The sequence below is a fragment of the Rattus norvegicus genome, chromosome 2 (genome assembly GCF_036323735.1).
Source record: "Rattus norvegicus strain BN/NHsdMcwi chromosome 2, GRCr8, whole genome shotgun sequence".
Taxonomy (NCBI): domain Eukaryota; kingdom Metazoa; phylum Chordata; class Mammalia; order Rodentia; family Muridae; genus Rattus; species Rattus norvegicus.
In genome coordinates, this window is record NC_086020.1 from 143913979 (window position 1) to 143932889 (window position 18911).

An 18911-nucleotide genomic window follows, 5' to 3' on the forward strand; every position below is an offset into this window, starting at 1 on the left:
ATCAGGCAAGCCCCGCTCTTCCACATACCTGTGCACATTCGTGAGCGGTTTAAAAATCATCTCAGGCCAAAAGGGACCAAAACTTATTAAGACTCTACTTACATGTATTGCAAAATTCACATTAGGAAAAAAATCGTGGTGAGATACATACAGCTGCATTCACTTAAATGAACTTAATACACAAAGGTATTTTGAACATGTATGCTGTACAGAAACTAATATCTTCCTCTGTTAAGTTTAACTCCATGCTATGGCATTGAATATCCGACCTCTACTGCCACTTAGAAATCAAAGCCCCGAGCATGTGTTCACACCTCACTCAATAATCTACACACCGACTGTGTGGAAGGCTTCCAGATGCCAGCACCACACTAAGCCCCAAAACAAAGATTAAAAAAAACAACAACAACAACAGAAAGTATTCCCAAGAGCTGAAGAGATGGATCGGTGGTTAAAACCACTTGATGCTCTTGCAGAGGACTGGGGTTCAGTTCCTAGCACCCAAACCCAAATTAGGGGAGCGGGTTGCGGCTTACACTGCCATGCCTAGGAATTCGACATCCTCTTCTGGCCTCCACAAGCATGTCGTGTATGCACACAATGGCAACAGCTTTGGGATGAGGAAGAAAGAGCTAACCAACAAACAGTATGAGTCTCGGATATGACCATAGAATCCGCCGACACCACCCGCTCATTCTTAGAGGGCCTCAGTAATCAAAGGACCAAAGACCAATGCCAGGGAGAAGCTTGGCGTTGCACATTTAAAACAGTGCTAAAACGTGCTATCTTACATTTGAACCTTTTGAAGCAAGGCTACTTAAAGAATTAAGGGCTCGGGCTGGAGAGATGGCTCAGTGGTTAAGAGCACTGACTGCTCTTCCAGAGGTCCTGAGTTCAATTCCCAGCAACCACATGATGGCTCACAACCATCTGTAATGAGATCTGATGCCCTCTTCTGGTGTGTCTGAAGACAGCTACAGTGCACTCACATATATAAAATAAATAAATAAAAATCTTTAAAAAAAAAAAAAAGAATTAAGGGCTCTAAGATGACGTTTAAGACAAGTTCTTAGACATCTTCCCTTTTGACAGCGAAGACCAGATGAGCTGAAGTGATTCTGCACCAAGTGGTTCAGCCACAACTTCGGTCCAGGTCTTTTCTAAGCCTGACCCCTATGACCTCACTGGTTCGGGTAACAATTCAAGTTCCAGCCTGTTTTTTCCTCAAGAACGCCAGTCTCTTCTAACAGTTGAAAATACACTTCTCTGTTCAATCTAATTCAAAAGCTTAATCTACTGTAAAACTCCCGACATCAAAAAGCTAGTCTGATGGGGCATGAACAGTGACAGTGCACACTACTGTGGTATTTTAGGTTACCAAGTGTAACATAAGACTCCTGACCCAATTTCCACACAATTTGTTGGTCCAGCCCATAACTACTTTACAATGTGGTTGGTAATTACATTACTGAACTGTGTGGTCATACGTCATCAGCTGGGAGAGGTAAAGCCCACCAGGGACTGTGTTCTTTTCCGGTGTGGCTGAAGAACCCAGACCACCTACTTACCTGGCTCTGAGCTAGCTAACTTAAGTGAAGGCGCTAAGGGCCTAAGACCCAGATTTAGACCAAAGTCACTCAAACTTCCTTTCCCCAAGTTTAAGTGTTCCAATGTCCTGGATCTCTTAAGGCTTAAAGCACTATGGATGAAGTTAAATTGACTTCGCGAAATTGTTCTCTGCTCTAGTCCAACTCCCAGAAACTCACTCCCTATTTTAACTTTGTAGATCTGTGAAGCACCTTGGAATCGTCAGAGTCAATCTCTCTCTCTCTCTCTCTCTCTCTCTCTCTCTCTCTCTCTCTCTCTCTCTCTCTCTCACACACACACACACACACACACACACACACACACCACACCACACCACACCACACCACACCACACCACACCACACCACACCACACCACACCACAAGAACGCATGAGCTTACGAGCGTCCCCGGGGCATCGCAACTTTGCACCTCTTGGCTGGCGACAGACTTACTTAAGGAAATATCTCTGGCCAGTGGCCGTGAAGGTCATCTCCCACCCGGGGGGCAACGGCAGCTCGTCGGTCACGTCATAGGACTGCTGGCGGAGATGTGCATGCTGCTGTGCAGGGCCTCCAGCGGCGCCCGCACCGGTGCCTAGCTGCAGGGATGCGGGCGACGAGTGCGAGCGGACGTGCTGCGCGCCGCCAGCTAGTCGAGGCCCGGGGTGGCCGCCCGATGAGTCGGTGCTGGACTGGCGCGAGTGCGAGCCGGAATCGGGCTCCTTAAAGAAGGACTCCGGGAGGATCTTTTTCCGCCACGAGCTGGGCTTGGGATTCATGACAGAGTTGAAGAGGGCTTCGAGGTCCGTGTCGAGGTCCTGCGTGACGTGGATGACTTGTTGCCCTGGCGGCGGGAGCGGATGGGGCACCGAGGACGGATTCATCTTTCTACAAGAAAAAAGAAAAATCGGGTCTGCCTTTTAGTGCAAGTCGGGGGGAGGGGGAGTTGTCCTGGGGAAGGACAGAGACAGCACAGAGACAGTTAGGTATGGGTCCAGGGACCAGCCGGTGGGGGAGGGGGCGCCCCTGGCCTCCGAGATTATGCAACTTTCCCGCAGCAGAGAAGCTCCCCTGAGCAAGCAGCCGCGGACCGAGGTCGAAGGTGCCTGCACCAGACCCAGTCGCAGCCTCCCCTGACCAATACGCCCACCGCCGACCCCAAGAGTCCGGACTGCGGTCGTCTAAGAGCCGAAAGGGTGCGGGGCGCGACGGGAGCTACCTGGGCACGCGGGGAAGCCAAGCCTGGGCGCCTCCCGAACTGACGAGCTGGAACCCGGCCCCGGCTGGCAGATCCCGAGCGGATTCCCAGCAGCCGAAGGCTTTTCCTCTTACATCCCCGGAGCCGGCCTCGGGCGCTCGCACTACGCGAGGAAGCGACTGAGAAGACGTAGACTAGCGCAGCCGCCGCGGCTCCCGGACTGTCCCATAAACAAAGTTTGCTGCAAACTCCCACCCCTAGGAAAGAGGCGGGCCGAAAGTGGAGCTGTTGAATTATGCATGACCTCCTGGCTGGAGCCAGCCTGCCCCACGCCCCTCCTCTTCCTCCTCCTCCCACCCTGGCCGGGCTGGCGGGGGTGGGCTGGGCACTTCGCAGCTCCGGAGAGACCGTGCCCCCGCCCCGCCGCGCCGCGCCGCGCCGACCTCTCCCGCCGAGCGCTCTATCTGCATTCCTTTGAGTTTACCACTGACTTGGGGCGGGATCAAAGAGAAAATGGTTCAAGCCTGTTAAATCAAGGGGTTATGGACAAAAACCAAATCGGAGAATAACGGAGGGCTTGCAGTTGAGGGTCTAAGGGCCCAGAATGAGTGTCCGGGCAGGGTGCTTGCCCTCGCCTTGAAGGGAGCGCCCAGCACCCGGAATGTGGCACGGGGCGCCGATCTGACAGAGGTCGGACCGGGGCGCACCCTGGCTCAGGGAGACACCCGCGAGGCCAGACTTTCCACGGAAGGCTGCTTAGCGCTTGTGACCATATTTGGTCTGGTGAGGAGACAACTTGGCCGTTTGGCTTTCAATTGTCTGCAAGACGGTTTCCAAATAGTGCCGCTGTTGCTGAAGATGCGGCTTCGCCAAAGAGTCGATTGTAAACTACCAACTTGCAAGCCTTTCATCGGTCGTTAGTTTTCTCTACGAAGTGAATCTGGATACTAGGAGTTGAAAAAAAGGTCGAGACAAAACTGCGTTCTAGAAGGCCAAGCAATTGCGCCCCCTTCCCTCCTCCCGCGGCATTTGCGAGGGTAGTGGGAGGATTGGAATGTCCCTGGGTCCCTCCAGGGAGCCTGGAACTGGGATGGAACCGGGGCAGGTGGCTAGGATAGAGAGGGTGTGCCAGTGACCCGGAAAAAGCCACACATACTCCCACCCGACTGGACCTGGGCCAGAGGTGGAGACCCCAGCCTGTGGGGAGAGGAGGTCGGGCCTGGTAAGACAGCTGCCGGGAAGAGGGAGGAGGCCTTGCCCGTCCCACTGCCAGCTGCTCTACTCTATTCCTTCTCTCCAAGAAAGGATGACCGCTTTATAAAATCACATTCCAGGAAGCCCCTACCCGACCCCGCAGATTCTAATAGACATTTATTAGATAGGCTAAATGAGGCAATACATGCAAAGCACTTTGCTTAGCCAGGGCTGGATGCAAGTTTGTCAGCAGAACTATATTAAATGCTGGCACTGTGCCTCACCATGTTTAAGGGCGAAATAAAAGTCAAAATTAAATCCACAGTTGAAGGACGACAGCACTATAGGAAAATGAAGACGACTGTGACCTAACAGCAAGTTGAAGGGACAAAGGCAAAGCTACTCCATAATTTTTACTTTAAGAGCTAGAAGAGTGGACAGCACTGTGGCTCAGCTGGAAAAGGTCCTTTCCAGCAATCCTGACAACCTGAGTTCGATTCCCACACACTACATGATGGAAGGAGGGAACCAACTCTAGCCTCCACGTGAGCCCCTCCCCAACACAATTTTTTTGTCCTTTTGAGACCATCTTTGAATAGCTGTATCCTACCCCAGTATCCATACATGACCTTTGACTCCAGGTCCCTTACTGACTGGGAAATGACAGGGTAGTCTTCTACCAAGACTTCTTGAACTTTTCCGCTCATGACCCCCTTTTCCCTGAAACATATCTGACCCCAAACTATATTTGTATAAAATGGTAAAAATCAAAAGATTTACTGATGACCGTAAATTAATCTTAAAACGATTCCCGAGTATATAAAAATTTGCCATTCATTAAAATCACCAAGCTGTGCTTTGGGCTGGGACCGTAGTTCAGTGGCAGGGCGCTTGCCTAGGATCATTCCTTAGTAGTAATAAATAATAAAATGAATGTGGTTGTTTCTATAGACAGAATATACTAATACTACAGGGTATCGGGTGTCTTCAACATTTTATACTTTTTTATTTGATAATTGCCAGTCCCGAGACTGGCATTGTACAAAATGGCAGAAGTATGTTTAGGGCCATTTCAGAAACCGTTGGAAGTTCTGTCCTAGTTCCAAGCCCAAATTGCATTTAATGATCTTTTTTTCTTTTTTAATGAAAGTCAAGTCGGCAACTCAGTCATTTTCAACATCCTAACCAAAAGCTGTGCTAATGTGATATACATACTGAGGAATGGTGGCAGAAAAATATTGTCCATTCTGCATTTTTCAATCTTTTTAGAAGTAAAATACTATGCCTAGGAACACCACCACAATTCAAATCTGAGCAGTAGCACTTCAGGCATTTTTCCTTGGTGTTGTATAGTGTGCACAGAGCAGAGTGCCCATGAGTGTTCAGAGCCAAGAGCACAATGAATTCACAAGAGGCCACACAGGCAAGTACTACCAAAAATGCAAGTCATATGTTTGATTTTGAATTAATTTTTGGTTCTGTGTATGCATCCAAAAACTTTATTTTTCTCAAGGCGGGGTTTCTCTGTAGCCCTGGCTATGTCCTGGAACTCTCTGTAGACCAGGCTGGCCTGGAACTCAGTGATCTGCCTGCTTCTGCCTCTCACAGCTGCCAAATTTTCCCGACCCCTGCTCCACAATAGATTACACAACCCAGGTGAGTTCACAACCCAGAGTTTACGAGGATCTGCTTCAAACAGAGAAAGGCCCCTGGATCACCTACCAAGATAAGCAGAGTTGGTTGCTTCCAGGAATCTGAAACTGCCATTTTCCAGACATGAGTCCTCTCTTCAGAGGACAGAGAGAAAGGGAGAGAGCCACTGAGGCTCCTGCCCTTGGAAACAGGATCTTTGTGAGAGGGAGGAATGAACTGTGGAGCTGGAGGAAGTGCCTGGGATGGAAAGGTTACTAATTCAGAAGCTGCAGGGCCGAGGTGAGGATGCCCGAGGCCAGCCCCATTCCAGGAAGGCTCTTATCTCAGAAAGGTGTAAATAGGGCTTGAGATTGGATAACTAAGGATGCAGCCTTTATTCCCTGCCAAGTCTCAAGACATAAACAGCCGAGAACACAGGCGTAAGTCAGAAATGGTTGCTAGCTCAAAAGCTTCCTGTTCCTAAACAGGCATAATCTTTCACCGCATCGCAGGGCAAGCAAGCTGGTATACATTTGTAGTCTAAGGCCAAGGCAGAAGAATCGATCACTTGAGCCTAGTAGTTCCAGGCCAGACTGAGTAGCATAAGGAGACCTTGTCTTAATAAATAAACAAACAAACCTGACAGTATGATTCAATAAAATATGCTGCATCCCAATTCTTCTAACAATAATGATTTAAATAACAACAGCTATCTTAACTATCAGGACTAGTGTGCCTGGCTGGTTTTATGTCAACTGGACACAATCTAGATCTATTTTGGAAGAAGGAACCTCAGTTGAAAGAGAGAGAGAGAGAAAACAAAACCTCCCACAAGATTAGCCTGTGGGCACACCAGTGTTGATTTTTTTTTTTTGGGGGGGGGGGTTGATGCTTGATCTGGGAGAGCCAATTTCACTGCAGGCAGTACCCTGGACAAGAGGTCCTGGATGCAGTAGGATACCAATGTTCTTCAGTTCCTACCTTGAGTTTCTGCCCTGTCTTCCCAGGATGACAGGAAGCTGTGAGATGAAATCAGTTCTTTCCTCCCCAAGATGACTCTAGTCATAGTGTTTTGTCATAGCAACAGAAACCTTAACTAAGGCAGTTTAAGTAAGGTTCCTATGCTTGGGCGTAGTGGTGCACACCTTTAATCTCAGCACTTAGGGTCAGAAGCAGGTGGATCTCTGTAAATTCAAGGTCAGCCTGGTCTACAGAGTGAGTTCCAGGACAGCTGATGAGATATAATGAGACTGTCTCAAAAGTTAAAAAAAGAAAGGAAAAAAGGTGTAATTCCTTCACCCACATCACTTCAGACACTCAAGCACTCAAGTCCTTTGCTTCCTCCCTTGTCATTTCAGCAAAATAGTACTACATACTTCACAAAATCCCACATTTAGGGCCAGGAGAGGAACAAGGACAAGCCAGCTCAATCCAGGCGTGGATGGGAGAAGGAAGGGTCCATAAAGTCTTATGCTAGCCTACTGAGGCTTGGTGGCTGCTGGGGGAGGAAGAGACAGTTTTCTTCATGGATGTGTGACCTAAGAGGCTTTACTGAATGACCCTACACCCATGTATGTACAGCCCGCAGCAGGTAGAATCAGTTAGCTTAAAAGAAGATGAATGGAAAGGGGGGAAATGGAGAAGAGGGAATGGATTTGATCAAAACATTATATATAAGTGTGAAAGTCTCGAATAGCAACAGCAAAATGAGCCATGCTGAAGGTACCTCAGTTTGTAGAGTACTTCCCTCCACTGCAACACCCTACTAGCAGGTAAAACCTGGCTTAGTGGGACAGAGCTATAGTCCTAAAACTGGAGAGATGGAGGCAGGAAAAGTCAGCATGGGAAGGACGCCTTCAGCTGTGGAGTGACTTGCCTGAGCTACATGAAACTCTGTCTAAAAATAAAAGAGATCCCGCAGGAAGAGTGACTCACCCCCTAGTCCCAGCATCTCAGCACCAAAACTTCTAGACTAGCCTGGGCTACAGAACAAGACAGTCTCAAAACAACAATAGGAACAAAATTAAAGCAAATTGTGTGTCTTGACTCTTTCACTACAATACAAGCTTTAAAGTACTTGGCTCCGCCTTCTACTACAAAGGGCAAATAATCTAACCTCCCCAACTCACATTTACTAAAGTTGTGATCATCTGTTGAAGCCAGTAGACCATCCCTCCTTTAAAAAAAAATGTATTCTCTCATACAGTACATCCCAACCACAGGCTTCTTCTCCCACCTCTCCTCCCAGCTCCTCCCAACTACTCTCTTCCCTCTATCCATTCCTCCTCCATTTTCCTTCAGAAAAGGGGGCAGACCTCTTAGGTATATTGAACAAACATGGCATATGAAGTTGCAATAAGAATAGTCATGGGACATGGCGGTCCACATCTTTAATCCCATCATTTGAGAGGCAGGGGCAGAGGCAGAGGCAAGTGGATCTCTGAGTTCGAGTCTACAATATGAGTTCCAGGACAGACAGGGCTGCACAGAGAAAGCCTGTCTGGAAAAATAAAAACAACAAGAAAGAAAGAGAGAAAGAAGGAAAGAAAGAAAGAGAGAGAGAAAGAAAGGAAGGAAGGAAGGAAGGAAGGAAGGAAGAAAGAAAGAAAGAAAGAAAGAAAGAAAGAAAGAAAGAAAGAAAGGAAGAAAGAAAGAAAGAAAGGAAGGAAGGAAGGAAGGAAGGAAGGAAGGAAGGAAGACTAAAAAGAAAGACTAACCACATCCTCAAATATTCAGGCTGGACAAGACAACACGGTAAGAGGAAAGGGTCCCAAAAGCAGGCAAGAGAGTCAGAGAACCCCCAATCCTGCTGTTAGGAGTCCCTCTAAAAGACACCAAACTAGACAAGCATAACATCTATACAGAGAACCTAGATCAAACTCATACAGGGATTGTTGCTTCAGAGCCTGTTAGTTCCTATGAGTTCTGCTTAGTTGATTCTGTGGACTGTTTTCCGGTGATGTCTTCAAACCCTCTAGCTCTGACACCCCTCCCTTCTTCCCTCCTTCTCCCTCTTCTGCTGGATTCCCAGAGCTCCGCCCAATGTTTGGCTACGGCTCTCTGTGTCTGCCTCCATCGGTTACCTGATGACGACAACTGAGCTAGGCACCAATCTATAAATAGGAATGCCTTCATTGACTCTTTTTTCCCACTAGTGTTTGGTTCTGTCTTACGTTTCTGAGCTATCCAGCCTCTGGTTTCTGGTCCTCTAGTCAGTGTCAGGCTCCCTCCCACCCACGGCAAGGGTCTCAAGTTGGACAAGCCATTGGTTGACCACTCCCACCTTTGCCCCAGTACATCTTGCAGGCAGGACAAATTGTAGGTTGAAGGTTCAATGGCTGGGTAGGTGTCCCAATCTCTCTGCTGGAAGTCTTGCCTGATTACATGACACCCACTTCAGGCTCTGTATCTCCCATGACTAGGAGTGTTCACTAGAGTCACCCTTATAGATTTCTGGAAGTTTCCATTGCACTAGGTTTCTGCCTTGCCCCTCAGTTTCATGTCTCTCCCATGTTCTCTCCCTCTATTCCCCACCCCCTTGACTTGATCCTTCCTGTTCCTATCCTCACCTGTCCCCAGTCCACCCACAAAAGCTATTGTATTTCCTTTCCAGGAAGATCCATGCCTTTCATTCAAACCCTTTATGTAATCCTTCCTTCTAAATATGACTGGGGCCAGAGATTTAACTTAACCAGGAGACTACAGTAGTAAAACTACACCAGAGCCTCCCAACCAAAACCTAGGCAGATTTGCACCTCAAGGGAAAACCACTTGGCAGCAAGCTCACTAGTGCAAGTCTGTAATCCCAGTTAACCAGAGGCTAAAGAAAGAAGACTAAAAATCAAGGCCTTCCTAGGTTACAGAGCAAGCTCAAGGTGAGCCTAGGACACTTGACACCAGACCTTATCTAAAAGTAATATCAGGAGGTTGGAGAGTTAGTTCAGCAGTTAAAAGCACTTGCTGCTCTTGCAGAGGACCTGAGTTCAGTTCTTAGCAGGTACATGGCAGTTCACAGCCATCTATAACTCTAATTTCAGGGATCAGATAACCTCTTCCGGCCTTCATGGTATGGGGCATTTATATAGTGTAAATCCATACATGCAGGCAATCACTCACATAAACAAAAGCAAAGATTGTTTGAGAGGTAAGGAGAAAGGGAGGAATGCAGAGAGGGAAGCAAGTGGGAGAAGAGAAAAGACTGGTTTTTAAGCTGAGCCTAGTCTCCAGCCAGCTCTCTAGCTGAGTGCAGACAGTAAGCACCAGAAAAGCCAACAGAGCCAGGGTGGGACCAGAGTACAGACTTTATATAACAAAATGAATTTTTTTTCTGCCACAAAATTTAGGATTTACATGCAGAATTTGTATTCTAAAGATTAAGAAGGTGGAAATCGTTTGGTTTGGGTTCTGGGTATTAAGCATAGGAGCCAGCTATGCATCCAGCCAAAATGGTAAGAAAAATTAACACAACCCTTGAAAATGTCTGTTATTTAAACCTCATAAAGGCCCATGCAAGACCCAATGCATAATAAATTCTCCCTTTATAGATAAGACACCCAGTCCAATAGATTTTCAAGTATTGTGTCCAAATACATACAATGGAAACATGAAGTTAAACAAACAAAACCAAAAATGTGTGGGTCAGCCATAAACAGTGTGCTTTTTCCCCTAGCACATCGTCCTCCTGTGAGTCCTGTGTGTGAGCTGGCCACTGCCGCCTAGGAATGCCTATGAAGTCACTGTGGTACCTTCTCCCTGACTTCTGGAGAAACACCACGCCCGTTTTTTATTGTATGATAATCAGCTGAGAGTACACTCCTGCTGATATGTAAATCTTACTCTCTACTTTCCACCAGAAGTCTATCACCAAACCCTCCCCCAACACCCTTCCTAATAAAGCTGTTCTCGAGTTATCCTGTCCTCAACACCATCCCCATCCGTTCTCATCTAATCAGGAGTAAATGCTATCCTATTGATTTTTTTCTTCCGACCTCCTCAAATCTGCCCTCCCTGTTACACTTCCACAACAGAATCTTATCTCGAAATGTTCCCAGTAGCCTCCTAACTGGTTTCTCTGGCCTCTTATTTTCATGATGTCATTCCTTGGCTCTGAAGCCTTTTAACAACTGCCTGAAGGGAGGAATAAAGGTCAAAGCTATTAATCTAGCACCTAAGTTCTCTCAACAACTTGCCATCTTCCCAGAATTTTTAATTTGCTTTTTATATAATCTAATAAAGAATAGCCAGTCTCTTAACTGCCTCTCTAGCCTCTGTTACAATGTTTAAATCCAACTTGAAACTGCCTTCTAAACTCTATTGTCATGTTTTCCTTGGATTCCTCATCTCTCCCTAGATTTCCACTGTCCTTCTCTTTTTCATTCCAGTGACATAAAATTAGAGAGAACACTACTATATATTATATTTCAGCCATAACTTCATTATCTCCTGCTCCCTCGACTATATTGCAGACAGCTAGGGAGCTAGAACTGTCATACATTTTTTTTACGGCATTCCCCTGAGAAGGCATCAGCTCCCTGTTGAATGCAAAATTATTCTAATACGATCTTTCCCATTCTGCTTTCAAGACTCATCCGTGTAGTCTAAAAGTGTATAGGGCATCTGTCCAGCAATTGCTACAATTTGATAATGATGTACCTATGAAAAAGACTTCATTTTCTCTTTGTTTTCCCATGCTCGATAACATATTTCTGTACAGGGTTGTTTAGTGTGTCTGGCTGCTAGACCAATGGCTTGCTGTCCCAACTATTCATCTGACATTTTTTTTTTTTTTTTGGCTCAGGAAAGTCTCACTCACTGACTAGATTTGAGTGGTTGATTCCAGCTTAGGTGAACTGTTAGAAAACGTGAGGTAGCTGTGTTGTTAAAAGACCATGGTCCATGTCTGTACTTGCTGAATCAGTAAGAAGAACATTCTCCTTACTGGGTCCTCACTAGCAACTGAATGAAGAAAGGCAATGCAGAAAAAGACTTGATTACATAAGAGTCCTAATTTAAATATGAGTCCGTAAGACTGTAAAAATGAGATTGATTTTTACTTAAACGTCAAGATGTTTTTCTTGATGTTTTGAACATGTGACACATGCAGTGTACACTAAGCTTAGCCCTAAGCAAACTGGTGCAGCCACCGGTGTCTGCGTTTGCTCTTGAGATGCAGGACACTGCTGTCCTTGGTAAGTGTGTTCATGGCTTGATGACCAGGGCAGTAATCTTGCTGCTGAGGATGGGCAGTACGGTCCCCGTCTGACGTTACGGATTGCGTCAGCAGTGCTGGGGCCACAGGAAGAGAAGACAGCAGTTACCTTTTTGTTGTTTTCTGCTTTTGGAAACAATATCTCACTCTGTGGCCCAGGTAGGCCTGGAACTTGGAATAATCCTCCTGCCTCAGCTTGCCAAGGGCTAGAATTACAAGTAAAAGCCACTGTGCCTGCTTCCTGCCATTATCTTTACCTATCTTTGTGCTTTATGTAAACTGTGTATTCTTTATTACTTTTTTTTTTTTTTGGAGAGGATCAGGTAACAAGAAGAGTATGACCTAGTATATCTAACAATTGAACGTAGCCCATTATGGTTTGGTTAGCTATCTGAAGTAGTGTTTAATGAAGATGATATTGCATTCTTTAAAAGGTATTTCTAATATTTTTCATGAAAAAAGAACAATTCAATTAAGCAACATCTGTGGATGGCATAATCATAACTTTGTCCAAAACATTAGAAATGAATGAAAAGATGCTAAAACAATAGCCCCAAATCACGTACTTAACATAAAAATTAAAAAATAATGCCTCTCTCTGTTTATTTATCTGTGTGGATGCACCACATAACAAACTGAGTCACTCAGAAGCCCAAATGATATGGTTATTATTAGTTACTAATGAGGCTGATTGGAGAATGACTTAGCAGTGATTGGAGGGGAATTTCAAGGTGTGGGGATTATCTATCCAGTCAATAAATACTTTGGGGATGGGGGATAGGGTCTTAAGGCCAGGCTGACTACAAGCTGAGTTGAAGCCTGGGCTTCCTGAGTAACCTGCAAATACATAGTTTTATGCGTGCCTATTATGTGGGAGGCCAGAAGCGATCTTTCAAGCTGAGCTTGGAAGGGTTTACCACCTGGTAAGACATTCATGGGGCGGTGATGTCATTCAGCTCCTCCCTCCCCTGAGTCTGGTTCCACCAGCTGTTCAAGCCACCTCTCTTCCCTGGCTTTATTTTTCCTGTTGACAGCTGCCAAGCTTTTACAAGCACCAGTGTTAGCTCCTTCACACCATTCCAGACACCAGTTAGGCCACTGTTGATGGACCAGGGATAAAGTTTACTGGTGGAGTACTTATTTACCTAGGGTATGTGGGGCTCTAGGCTTAGTCCCAGTTCTGATAAAGAGTAAAAGCTCAATTCATGGTTTAAAACCAGTGGTTAAGAGCACTGACTCCGGGGGTTGGGGATTTAGCTCAGTGGTAGAGCGCTTGCCTAGGAAGCGCAAGGCCCTGGGTTCAGTCCCCAGCTCAGAACCAAAAAAAAAAAAAAATGGGCTGGGGATTTAGCTCAGTGGTAGAGCGCTTACCTAGGAAGCGCAAGGCCCTGGGTTCGGTCCCCAGCTCCGAAAAAAAAAAAAAAAAAGAACCCTAGGATTTATTCATCATATAGTATTTACCCATAGCAAGTTACAATTTTTCCATGCAACTGAATTCATCTCCAAATCCTGGTAACTAAGAGTTAAAAAGTTCCGCTGTTGTAACAATAATAGATAATAAATAGCATATGGTATTATACAGAGTACACATGCACATGCCTTTGGCGGTGACCCTGTGAGAACTGGTAGGCAAGCTATTCAGAGTCCTCTTACAGGAATAAGAAAACCAAGATCCACAAAAGAGCAACAATAACAACAGACCCTGCCCCAAGTTCTTTTGTTTTGTTTTGTTTTGTTTTTGAGATGGGGGCACCACTGCATGGCCTAGGCTAGCCCCTTCACACAAGTGATCTTCCTGTCTCAGCCATGCCAGCTAGAGTTCTGTGATTACCATCCATGACAGTGTCAGTCATGGATCTTCTGAGATACAGACTGCAGAGACGGGAGTTCATGTAGATGTTAAACCAGTGTGACTAGTTAACGTTGAATCAACAAAAATAAACAAGTTTAATGATTTTCAAAGAAAAGACATCTAGGTTTTCAATCATCGACTTGCCTTGCAAGCACTCCTACTCCCCGCAACCCTTACTGAAAATAGACGTTTTCTCATACAACATAAAACTTTCTTTTTGTAATTAAATGTATCTTATACCTTTCAGCAAAGAACAAAGTTTCTTATCTAGCTGTTTTTCAATTTAAAAATTGTTATTATTATTACTGCCAGGCATGGTGGTATACCTCTTTAATCCTAGCATTTGAGAGGTAAAGGTAGGCAGATCTCTGTAAGTTAGAGAGTAGCCTGGTCTACATAGTGAGTTCTGGGAGAGCCAGGGCTGCAGAGAGAGACCCTGTCTCAAACAAACAAACAAGCAATAGCAATAACAACCACCATCACCACCACCACCACCACCATCATCATCATCACCATCATTATCATTATTATTTCCCATGTTGGGTGGGGGGAGGGGTGGTGGCTGAGTACCATAGCACACAGATGGTGGACATCAGAGGACACCTTTAAGTTGTCTGTTTTCTTCCTATTACTGTGGAATTCAGGGGTCAGATTCAGGTTGTCAGCCCTTAATGCTAAGTGCTTTTACAGGCTGAGACAAGCTTCTGAGCACTAATGTTTTCATAGGATTCTTATACAAAAATCTATCTTTCCCATCAGTCTTGCTGCTTCCACCTGCAGAGTCGTGGGATTATAGGAGTGTGTCACCACACTTGGTCTGTGTGATGCTGGGAATGGAATTCAGAGTTCTGTGCAAACCAAGCAAGCGATCTAGCCACAACACCATGGTGGGTTCCTCTTTTAGAGTAGAGAAGTCCATGAAAGCCATGAAACAGTTCTACTCTTGTTGACTCAATGCTAACTAGCCAGATGCCAAATTATCATTATCTCTGATCCTTCAGTCTATATCAGGAAAGAACCTTGATGGACTCTGTCATAGACAGTAATTGCAGAATTTTTAGCTAGGCATAATGGCAGACCCTGTAGTCTCTGCTGCTTAGGTGTCCAGAAAGGGAGATCACTTATGATCAGAAGCTACCCTAGGCCACACAGTGATGCCCCGTCTCACAAACAAAACAAAATAATTGGGAGAGGAGGGCAGGTAACAAAGAAAACAAGTGATTTTTTAATAAGATGGAGATAAATGTTTGGAATTTGATGGCTCTGGAACAGTCTATGTTGATACTCCTGCAGAACTTTTTCAGCCACTCTAGTCACTGAAATATGTCCCCTGGGTTCCAAGACTTTTTGTGTTTATGTTTAAAGACACGAGGAAGAAACAGAGCCTGCCAGAAGTCTCCATCTGTTTGCCTAAAAGGACAAGCATAATCTGGTGAGAGATTCATCCTTGCTTGTGAATCTGCCTCTGAATTCCTGCCAGCTTACTACCTGTACTGTCTCCAAAGCAAGCTGCCGACGTAGAAGAGACCCTCCCCCTTTTATCAAAAGTCACCAAGGGCCTTTGTGCAGAGTCCAAGCTTTTAGCACCAGACACTCATCTCCATCTTCCCCCTTTCACCAGAGGCTCTGTTTTCATTGGTGAGACATTAAGAACCTCTCCTATAGGTATCTTCCTTAAAAGGAAACCTCTACTGAAAAAGACCTCAGTGGGAGTGACTCCTGTCAAACCGCAGTTTGGGCATCAATTGAGTAAATCAATAGCATTCTGTCCTTCTGTCGTCACCCAACCAACTGAAGTCAAAAAAGCATCGCTTGTATCAGAAATTCCCATTCTTCTGAAAATGCCATTGGGGAATATGTTGCTTAATATTGTCAGCTTGACAGGACTTAGGATCACGGACAGGACAAATCTCTGGACCTGTCTATTCGTGAGTTTCTTGATTAGCTAAGATAGGAAAACCAACCCTGAAGTTGACCTCACTGTTCCATGACTGGAGTTACAGATTAAATAAAAGGGGAAAGGGAAAACAACACCAGCTATCATCTCTCTCTGCTTCCCACAGGGAATCCTTCCCTACCATGGTGCACTGTATTCTTGAACTGTGAGCAGAATAAAACCTTCCTTTTTTGAAGGGGATGGGGGAGTTGAGTATTTTGTCACAGCAACCTAATACAGGAGACAAAGTTCCTGCTAACTGGGAGAGAGGAAGGAACCATAAAGGTAAACCAGGAAAACCCTGAAGGTTTTCTTGCCCTTCTCAAAGTAGACAAAGGCAGACCGGTGCTTCTCTGCTATGGTTCTTATAGAATCTAAAGTATCCTGAAGTTCCTTGGGAGAATTCAATTACACTAAATTGACCAGAAACTATACTTGTATTCATAAGACCTGCTCAATCTTCAGTGTTCAAACTACTCATTAAATGAAAAAAGAAAGAAAGGAGGGAAGGAGGAAGGAAGGAAGGAAGGTGTATTTGTGGGAAAGAACAAGCAGTCAGTTCAGACCCACCAGGAACAAGATGCTAGTTAGATGAGTAAGATATGCAGTAGGGAAGAACAAAGATTGAAGAGGAGAAAGAAGTCATAGGGATGTACCTGTGGCACAGCTGGAAAAAGAAGGAAAGTAGGATTAGGCATTGAAAGCTGGAGACTACAGTACAGTTCCAAGAGAATGATCTCAGGCTGGTACAAGTTGCAAGGTAATGACTGTCCATTGAGTGGCCGTGATGATCCACAGTGGCTTGGCTCTAGCGTCTTATTGGATGTAACCAGGGGAGATTGAGGAGAAGGTTCAGAGGGTTGATAGTGCATTCAGTTTCTGAGAGAAACCTCTGGCACTGTCAGTTCACTGGGGGCCTCTCCATGGATTCCATCTGAAACCAAACAATCACTAAGAATTTACCTGTAGGGCTTTACCATCACACATCAAACATGCATGCATGCATTTTAGTATGTAGTCCTTTCTGAGGTTCCTATGCCCATCTCTATGTCTCTCCCTAAGTGAAAACTTAGAAGAGAGAAATTAGTGACACAAACCACAGTTCTTATTTCTGTTGTTTCTGTGGTTTGTCTTGAAACCACAACACTTTGTTCTCTTCCTCCTTTCTCCATATTCAATGCTGTCAGCTCTGCAGGAAGAGTTGATGACCCAGCCTGGTGCTACAACTCAAGTCTCCATTCCTAAAGACACCAGGATCTTGCCATCATACCCAAAGGCTATTAAATGTACCCATTCAGTTATAATTGGGCAAGGAAGTCCCAGGGGCACCCAAGTGAGCTATCTGGTTACAAGAATTTGCTTGGTTTCTATTTATACACTAATAAACCCAGTTCATTTTGGGGGCTATTGATCCCAACAACTATGATCACAACTTTCCTTGCTAACCTGTACCCAGACACAAGAGTCTAGCACATTGATCTGTCATCCATAGATTATAGTTTAATAGTACCTTGCTACTGGACCTCTTAAAACATGACAGTAGAAAGCAAAAGACTCCCAGTAGGTCACAGGGAATGCGATGGAGCCACTCTTGGTTGTACACCTTTGTCCTTAGGTATATACTTCTTCCCAGCAGTCACAAAGTCTCTTATTTAATGCACATAGTACACACTAAAGGCTAGCATCCCATCCCTGCAGTATACTGCTTGCAAGTTGGTACTTTAGTTCATTCCTCACTCCGTCTATGTGTATAGATTCTTTACCCTCACGTATGTCTTTATGCACCATTCGTGTGCTTTGTATCCACAGAGACCGGCAGTAATTGAATCTCCTGGAACTGAAGTTAACAGACTGTTGTGAGACTCCATGTGGGTACTGGGAATTGAACTAGGGTCTTCTAGAGGAACAGTTGGTGCTCTTAATCCCCAAGCCATCTCTCCAACCCCACTAGCTAATTCTTTTTTGTTATTGTTAGCTCTGCTGTAGTTTGAGAGACAGTCTCACTCTGTAATCCAGGATGGTCTAGAGTTTACATCAAACCTCCTTCCTTAGCCTCCTGAATGCTGGGATTACAGACAACACATGCAGCTGATTTAGTTTCTTTCTCTTACATTTGGAAGGAAAGTACAAGTCTGACTATGAAGCAAAAATCCATGCCTGTATGAAAGAAGCCAATTAGTAGATATAAAAATAGAACAAAGGATACATCAGATATTTAAGCTACTAGATACTACTGAGAGGCCAAACATACTTCATCTTGGGACTGGCCTCCATTTTAAAAGAAAAAGAGCCTGAGAACTTAACCTGCAGCTGAACCCAAGCTGAACCCAAGCCGCACCCAAGTTCTAGAAAGAATTACGTAGTTTGTCTTTGACATAGTGTGTTCATACCCCAGAGTTACTTCCTAGCAACAGCCTGTCAAGATTAGTCTGATAGTTCCAGAAGTATTTGCAGACCACCTGTGATTGTTTTTCGTTACATAGCACCCACCTGTCAGCTTAAAGGACAACATTCATCACAATAATCATCCAATCAGATCCTCACCAAGCTGGACACCCCCTCACTTGCTCACCACTTCCTATAAAATCTTGTCCTGCTGAGGGCTCAGGGCTTCATGCTCCTGTCCTGCTGCATCAGGGTCAGTGGTGAGCCCAAGCTCAAGCTTGAATAAAAAGACCCTAGTACAGATGGTGTGATGGTGTCCCATATGATTGACCCAGGGAGCGGCACTATTAGAAGGTGTGGTCCCGTTGGAGGAGGTGTGTCACTGTGGGGGTAGCCTTGGAGGAGTCCTAGCTGCCTGGGGATGCTCAGACTGTTCCTGGCTTCCTTTGGGTGAAGATGTAGAACTCAGCTCCTCCTGCACCACACCTGCCTGGATGCTTCAATGCTGCCAGACTCCTGCCTTGATGATAATGGACTGAACCTCTAAACCTGTAAGCTGGCCCCAATTAAATATTGTCCTTTATAAACCTTACACTGATCGTGGTGTCTGTTCACAACAACAAAACCCTAAGACAGAAGTTGGTACCAGGAGTGGGGCATTGCTGTGATAGGCCTGATCATGCTTTTGTTTGGAAGAATGTAGATTTTGGGATTTTTGATTTAGAAAACAGTGGAATGTTTTAAATAGGGCTTAATGGGCTACCTTAGTAGGAATGCAGAAGACTTTGTTACTGAGATAATTTGAACTGTTCCGACCTGGCCCAAGACGGTTCAGTATGTGGCCTAAAGACTGATTTTGTGGTATTTTGGAGAAAAATGTGGCTGCTTTTTGCCATTGTCCGAAGAGTGTGCCTGAGGT

At 45.3% G+C, this 18911-nt stretch overlaps 1 protein-coding gene across 1 annotated transcript in view; it reads right to left on the reverse strand.

Moving 5' to 3' along the window:
• Wwtr1 (WW domain containing transcription regulator 1) overlaps positions 1-2963 on the reverse strand; it is a 115761-nt gene extending 112798 nt beyond the window's left edge. The window contains exons 1-2 of the mRNA NM_001024869.1: positions 2807-2963; positions 2041-2475 (exon numbers count right to left, since the gene is read on the reverse strand). Coding sequence (NP_001020040.1) covers positions 2041-2471 — 431 coding nt within the window. The 5' untranslated portion in view covers positions 2472-2475; positions 2807-2963. The remainder of the gene's footprint in view (positions 1-2040; positions 2476-2806) is intronic.
• Between the last annotated feature and the right edge of the window lie 15948 nt (positions 2964-18911).